At 55.3% G+C, this 7,178-nt stretch overlaps 1 protein-coding gene across 1 annotated transcript in view; it reads right to left on the bottom strand.

Moving 5' to 3' along the window:
• NOL6 (nucleolar protein 6 (RNA-associated)) overlaps positions 1 to 7,178 on the bottom strand; it is a 33,114-nt gene that overhangs the window by 22,584 nt on the left and 3,352 nt on the right. The window contains exons 4-15 of the mRNA XM_010561125.1: positions 6,156 to 6,286; positions 5,710 to 5,889; positions 4,911 to 5,079; positions 4,017 to 4,151; positions 3,709 to 3,872; positions 3,101 to 3,221; positions 2,697 to 2,755; positions 2,433 to 2,534; positions 1,782 to 1,897; positions 1,199 to 1,376; positions 666 to 788; positions 357 to 505 (exon numbers count right to left, since the gene is read on the bottom strand). Of these exons, the coding sequence (XP_010559427.1) occupies positions 357 to 505; positions 666 to 788; positions 1,199 to 1,376; positions 1,782 to 1,897; positions 2,433 to 2,534; positions 2,697 to 2,755; positions 3,101 to 3,221; positions 3,709 to 3,872; positions 4,017 to 4,151; positions 4,911 to 5,079; positions 5,710 to 5,889; positions 6,156 to 6,286 (1,627 nt within the window). The remainder of the gene's footprint in view (positions 1 to 356; positions 506 to 665; positions 789 to 1,198; positions 1,377 to 1,781; positions 1,898 to 2,432; positions 2,535 to 2,696; positions 2,756 to 3,100; positions 3,222 to 3,708; positions 3,873 to 4,016; positions 4,152 to 4,910; positions 5,080 to 5,709; positions 5,890 to 6,155; positions 6,287 to 7,178) is intronic.

Genomic DNA, 7,178 nt, shown 5'->3' with positions numbered 1-7,178 from the left:
GGAAGAAGTTCTTCGCTGTGAGGGTGGTGAGGCACTGGAACAGGCTGCCCAGAGAAGCTGTGGATGCCCAGTCCCTGGAAGTGTACCAAGGCCATATTGGATGGGGCTTTGAGCAATGTGGTCTAGTGGAAGGGGTCTCTGCCCCTGGCAGGGCGCTTGGAACTAGATGATCTTTAAGGTCCCTTCCAACTCAAATCATTCTATGATTCCGATTCTACGAAAATGACCTACAACGTCCCCCAAAACATGAAGCTGACAACCGGGTTACTAGGGATGTGGCACAAGCCAGGAGAGTGGCAGTGAACCCCACACAGCTGCAGGTCCCCCAGCCTCAGCGGCTGCTCGGTGCAACTTACAGCTTCAGCAGGTGCTTGACAATCTGCTCAGGAATGAGGCGTTTCTGGCAGATGGTGTCAGCCTCCCACACCACTGCCTCACAGATGCTGCCATCTTGGAAACGCCGCAGCTCTGATTTCTCCCCCCAGAAGGTCCGGAAGTCCAGGGCCTGTGGAGTGACATTGGCCAAGCCAGGCCAGGGACACGGGTCACCACTGGGGCTGGCCGAACGACTCCCATGACCATCAGCCAGCCCTGCAGCCATCTGCAACCACAGCATGGCACCAGCTCTGCTCCACCCTACTCAGCACAAGCAGGGCTCCTCTCACCTCGGGATGATCAGCCTGCGGTCCCTTCTCCAGCGTGCTGGCAGCAAACTCAGGGACAAACAGGAGCCCAAACGTCAGAGGCCCGACATCCTTGTGTTTTGGGGGCTCAGCATCAATCGACCACTGTGGGAAAATGGAGAACATGAAGCACAAGGAGAGATGAGGTTGCTGGAGCAGCAGCTGCTGGGATATTGGGCTGCTAGATGAACCTCCTGCTATGTGCTCTTGGGTGCCCGGATGAGCACAGACAAGGAAACCCTCATTTAATAGTCTCCCCAATGAAAAAAACAATTGTATTCTCCCTGCCCCATTACTGGGCCAGCACTCCTGCCCAGGCCAAGCCCAGACCAAGCCTCCCAGCTGCACCCCATACCCCAGTGCAGGGCCTCAGATCCCATATTCCCCACAAAGGGGACAGGCCTGTCTCCTCCCACAGTGAGGAAAGATCCCACCCCGTGCCCAGCAGTGCCACAAGGGACACGAGAGACCCCACATGCTGCGAAGGATGCAGTGTCATTGTCAAGCTGCACTACCTCAGGGATCTGGGGCAAGGAGTGAGCCACGAGCAGCGCTCTCCCAGTCAGCCCACGGGCCAGCAGCGAGACAACAAAGGGAAGGGCCGTGGCCACGTAGTTCCCACCCCGATCCATCAGCTCGTTCAGCAGCTGCATCTTCTTGCAGGCACCCTGCAGCTTGGAGGCATGCTTCAGGCTAAAGGAGAAGGAGAAAACCTGGTCACCCACCTCTGCCACCAAATCCTTTCTAAGAGAGAAATGCTAGAGGTAGGATGAAGTGGGGAGCTGACAGTCCTGGCCCAGGATGGGGGCTACAAGAAGAAACACTAGTTTGGCATCTCAGGATGCACCACAGGAGACACTGGTCCTTGGGACAGTCATCATTCCCAAAGGCCAAAGCATTGCCCTCCTCCTCCTGGGAGGCTAGCTAGACAGTAAAAGCGGAATGGCCAAATGCAAGAGGCACCCGTGTCTATCTCAGAAATAGCAGGGCCACCTCCCAGCAGGCAGGTCCAAATTCACTCCAGTCCAAAGCCAGAAGCAGCCCACTCCTCTCTGAACAGGCTCCTCAGCATCACCCCACCAGCACAGTGAGACTCACTGGAAGACGTGGTCAAAGGCTCTGAGCATGGGCTTCGCGGTCATAAGCAGCACCTGAAAGCCATCCACCATCCGATCATCCAAAATCTCCATGGAGCGCTTGGCTTCAAACTGGACCTGAGCAAGGAGATAAGACAGAGCAAGAGCATGAATGGGAGGAGAAAAGGAAAGCAAATCCCTCCAGCAGTGGTCACCAATGCTCCCCCATTAACCACAGCCACCCCAGCTCCATGGTCACCAGCAGACCCTGATCCCAGACAGCCTCTGTCCTCAGCGTGAAGCCAAGTGACTGACAGCTGTCACTGTTGGTCAGACAGTTTCTCCTTGATATCCCACCACCAAGGTGGTTTTTTTCTGCTCCAAAACAGTTACTTCTGCTAAACAGCTGCTTGGCTTCACCCAAAGGTGCCCACAAAGAGGAAAACAACTTTCCTCCATCATTCAAGCATCACAGGTAAAGCAGCAGTACATCCAAGTTTTGAAATTCAGTTCCAAGCTTCAGAGCTGGAGACGGATGTTAAAAGCTCAAAAAGCAACACTGAACCCCCTCCTCATGTCTAACATCCTCCTCCAAGATGTCTAACTACCCTCTGCCTGCCTCGGTTCACTCCTAAGACAGCATCTCAGGATGCCATCGCAACCTGCTTGGTACCTGGTGGTATTTGCTGGCAGTCATATCAGCGCAGAGGTTCACCAGCCCAGAGGGATCCACAAAGACTACTTCAAACGCCTGGTGGAAGTCATCCAGGACAGGCTGAAAGACAAACACGGTCCTTAGTGCCACGACACAGCACAGGCACCAAGGCACCACCACCTCATTGCCATCCGACACCCCTCTGACAAGCACATTCCTGTCCAGACAGCACGGACAGCCCAGCCAGACGCAGGCATGAGATGCCCCCAGAGGGTTCCTTACCAGGGATGCATCCACATCCTTCGCTAGGCTGATCCCCGTCACACTCAGGTCAGTGGTGGCTGTGGGCAGACAAGAAGGAACAAGTCACACCACGATACAATCCACATCTCCACTGGTGACAGTGGTACAGCTATGTGCCAGTAACACCATGGTCTCACAACACTAACAGTGCTACAATGCAATGCTGGCCTCCATCTTGTGACAGGACCTACCCGCTCCTCTGCAAGCTGTTTCATCCAGCCCTGCTCTGCTGCCTCATCGCCTCCTGTCCATCCCACCCCCAGCGTCTCAGCATCAGAGAGAGAAAAGCCACAATTACCCCGTCCCCCACTGCGTTCAGGCTTTGTGCAGAGACTCTGCTGACACCAGCTTTTTCTTACCCAGAAAGGCCCCTGGAAACTCACCCAGAAACTGCAGGGTGCTCCTCAGCACCTGGTACCCACTCATCATCTTGACAATCTTGCGTTTCATCAGCAGGTAGGCAACCAGCATGGAGACCAAGAAGCCGCTGAAGCACCCCAAGCCCTGTGAAAACAGAGAGTGGAGTCAACAAGAGCGCAACGAGGCACTACGAGCCCCCCAGAGTCCACCCTACAACTGCTTCTGGCCTCTGTCATCAGGAGCAGGGCAGCCCCCAAGCCCACCAGGAAGATGTTGAGGCAAAGCCTTGTACAAGGAACAGAGATATGGATCCTCTTGCAGAAAAGGCAAGAACTCAAAGTTCTTTGGGAAATGGGGCGAATACCCCTAAAAAAATCCTGAAACCAAAAACCCGCTACATAATTCCAGGGATCCGAAAGAAGCACGATTGTCTGGCACACAGACTCATTGCAACCCACAGGGTAGGAAGGAGCTCCATGAAACCTAAGACAGTTCAAATCAGAGTCACAAGCCCACCACACCACCCACCACAACAAAACCACCACCACTCCACCCCTGGGAAGGGAGAGCAGGCCAAAGGCAGGTTAGCCAGGCAAGCAGAGCCTGCCCTGTCCCCTGGCACAGGACATACCTTGCTGAGCTGCCGCTGGTTCAGCCAAACTTTGAGAAGGGCCAGGCCATCCTTCATGCCTGGGAAGTCAGTGGCTGCACTAGACAAGAAGTGCAGGTGGGACAGCAGCACCGTGTCGCAGAGGATGGAGTTGTTGTAGTGTGGGGTCGGGGGCTCGGGGGCTCCTGTGTAGGGAGACAACAGCACATTAGACCCAACCACAAACCTTCCATTCATAGAAAAGGGCTGCAGCAAACCCACCTCCGGGCATTGGGTGCAGTCTTTGGCTGAACCAAGCAGACTTGTGTTCCCCCAGTCCCAGGCCCTACCTTCTTTGGGGGTGCTCTGCTCCATGAACCAGGCTGTCCGGACATTGTTCTTGCTGGGGTAGAAGCGGCTGGGTTTGAAGAGACCAGGGGCAGGACAGGCATGGAGTCGGACAGTGACCATCTTCTCATCCTTGCCTGTAAGCACCAGGGGGTAGATGTGCAGGAGGAAGAGATGTCAGAGATTAACTTGAGAAAACAGGGAGCATCGCCAGCTTGGGTAAAGGAAAAGGCTCCTTACCAGCAAAGCTCAGCAGCAGTAGAAACCATCTCAGAGCAGAGAGTGACCACATCCCAGAGCCAACAATAACCCTGAGGTCACATTGCTCAAGTCCAATTCCCATCTTCATCCCCACTGGCCAGGCCAGTTACCCCAGCACTCTCCTGCCTGCCCTGGCCTTGCCACACCACTGCCTGCCCCAGACCCAAACCTGGGTTCTGCAGAAACAAGCAGCACCCAGCAGCCCAGGCTTCCCACATCATCTCAGAGAACACCAGGCTGCACACAGCTGCCTGGGGAAGGCAAGAGGATGGCAGGGAGCAGGGATGGGTAGAGCAGGGAGGAAGGACAGTGCTAGACACAGACATGTTTTTGTAGGGTCTGCTTTACTCCCTGAAGTACCTACAGGGTGGGCCAGCCAGCAAGGCCAAGGCTGGGGAGCCCAGCCAAGCTGCAGAGGGGGACTGGGAGCGGCAGAGACCTTGAGGACTACACTCTGTGTGGAGGGAGAGGACAACTGGGAGGACTGAAGCTCCAAAATTTATCACCAATTGTGACAGCCCCAAACTGACCCCTCTCCAAAGGGCCTGTTAGAAGGTATGAGATCACCACCACCCCCCTCCACCTAATGCTAGTACCCACTCACACCCCCCACCAGAGCAAGGCTCAAGTGCTACCTTGAGGTCTCAGGAGCAGGATGGGCTTGAGATGGTTGCTGTTCATGTAGGCAAACTTCACGCTGCCAAAGAGCTTCTCCTTGGAGAACTGCTGGGCAATGTGGGCCAGGTACAGAGCTCTCTTACGGTGGTAGCGCTGATTCAGGTTATCTTTATCCTGGAAGATTTCCTGGGAAGAGAGGGACAGGGCAATCCCACCTCACCTGCCTGCAGAGCTCAGTTCAGCCTGAGGCACTATACCACTCACCACTCGCCCCAGCCCCACAGGCAGCCCTATCTCAGCCACGTGGCTACAGCCCCAAGGAGCTCCAAGTCGGTCAGGAGCACTACCTTGCTGCTGGCTCACGAGGCCCTAGGATCGCAGGAGACAGGGTAGAGCCATGCAGCCGAACAGGGTGTTGCTTCATCTCAAACCCCATTACAGCTAGTCTGGGCAGCAAGAGGAGAGAGTTCTAGAGGGGTAACAGCCTGCAAACATCACCCTCCTTGTAACACAGTCTTGGGAGCTGGGTACAAGTGCAATGGGGTGCAAAGACGGAGAGCACCTATCTCCCCAGCAATGAGGAAGAGGTTCAGCCCAAGCAGAGAGAAGGAAGATCCTCACGAGAAACTAAAATCAAAGCACCTGAAAACTCTGATAGAGCGAGTGGTGAGACCACACTCCCCAGCTCCTCGTGGGAGTCACCACACTCCATGTCCAGATGCTGCAACCTCACTCAGGAATGGAGAGGACAGGGCAGGAGGGGAGGGGGCTCAGCTGGGCCCCAGACCACTCAGGAGCAGGCACGGCCAGACTCACCCGTGGCATGGTCACTGCCACATCCACATTGATCTCCGGCTTAATGCAGGTGCCCAGCAGGTAGCTGCCCACCACCTTCAGCTCGGTTGGGGGGACGAAGCGGAACTTCCCCTTCACGCTGAACGGCACCTGCAGGAACGGGACCTGCACACCCTTGGGGAGCCAGGCCTGGTCGGTGAGCTGGGAACAGACAGGACACACAAAATGTTCTGAGCATCACCAACAGCAGATGCGCAGGGACCAGGACCCCTCTCCCCACACAACTGCAGGCACCTGCGCCCAGGGCTTAAAGACAGAGTGTCCCCCGTGCGCCTCCAAGATAAAGCAAAGTAATATTTTTTCAGTTCCTAAGGGAGATAGTCCATGAGGACCTCTGCTTGCACAGCAACAGCAGAGCCTGCTCCATACAGGGGTCTTGCCACCTCCTCCATCCCTCTGGAACATACTTCAGTTTCTGGGGTCTCTGGGATGGCACTCAGCAGGCTGTTAATTTCATGGAGGAAGGCATCAATCTTCTTCTTCTTTGTCTCCTTCAATGTAACCTCCTTCAGAAGCTCTTCGATCTGTAGGGGGAAAGGGGACCATCAAAGGCAGCTACAACTATGCACATTTGCTCCCGCCCTTTACCTTGTCCTCCAGCACCAACCACAAGCCTGGTGAAGAGGGCAGCAGGTGAGCTGGGGAACACTCCTGCACCTCTCCATGAGCCCTGCCTGGAGCCGGGAGTCCAGTCGGCCCATGGGCAGAAGAATAAGGCAGCTCCTGCTATCTCCTGTGAAGTGCTGGAGGACAATCAACTCCATCCCCACCAACTTCTGTATGAGGTCCAGCCACAAAAACACCTGATGTGATTCACATAGACATAGCTCCCAGAAAGGCTTTTTCTATGACAGAGTATCAGCTTCAGGAAACAACCCTGCAGGTTCACACCATGAGCCAGACCCTAGACATCCCACCACCAACACCAGCAGGTAGCCAGGAGATCAAAGCTGCTCCTCATAAAAATCACCAACATTACAACCACCATCTAGTCACCAGCCTGACCTCCTCCTAACACAGGCAGCCTGCTTTGCCCGGGACATAAAAAAAATCCTCCTGTCCCATCCAGAAGCTGGTGAAAGACAGCAGGAGGACACAGCTGGTGATGTTACTTCCTCACCCCGGTAAGCAGTGAGAGATGCAACAGTCACACTTCCACTATATCGCAGTTATGTGCTGGAGGGGTTCAATTTTAATGGTATAAACGAGGTACAGAGCCTGGCGCGGGATGGTACCAGGAATTACGGTGGAAATACCAGTAACACGCTGGGTGCCTTGTAAAGTCTGTGCCTTCCGTCACTGCCCCATGCCCAGCTAGCTCCTGCAGAGGAGCGGCCGCTGCCCGGATTCATCAGACCAGGAGGGCTCAGTGGCCCGGGGTCTCTTCCCCAGGCGGTTCCTGGAAAGCTTCGGGTCCGGGGTCCCGCTGC

Source organism: Haliaeetus leucocephalus, unplaced genomic scaffold (genome assembly GCF_000737465.1).
Source record: "Haliaeetus leucocephalus isolate CR32 unplaced genomic scaffold, Haliaeetus_leucocephalus-4.0 Scaffold142, whole genome shotgun sequence".
In the NCBI taxonomy this organism is placed as follows: Eukaryota; Metazoa; Chordata; class Aves; order Accipitriformes; family Accipitridae; genus Haliaeetus; species Haliaeetus leucocephalus.
This window is presented reverse-complemented; position numbering and strand designations above follow the sequence as displayed.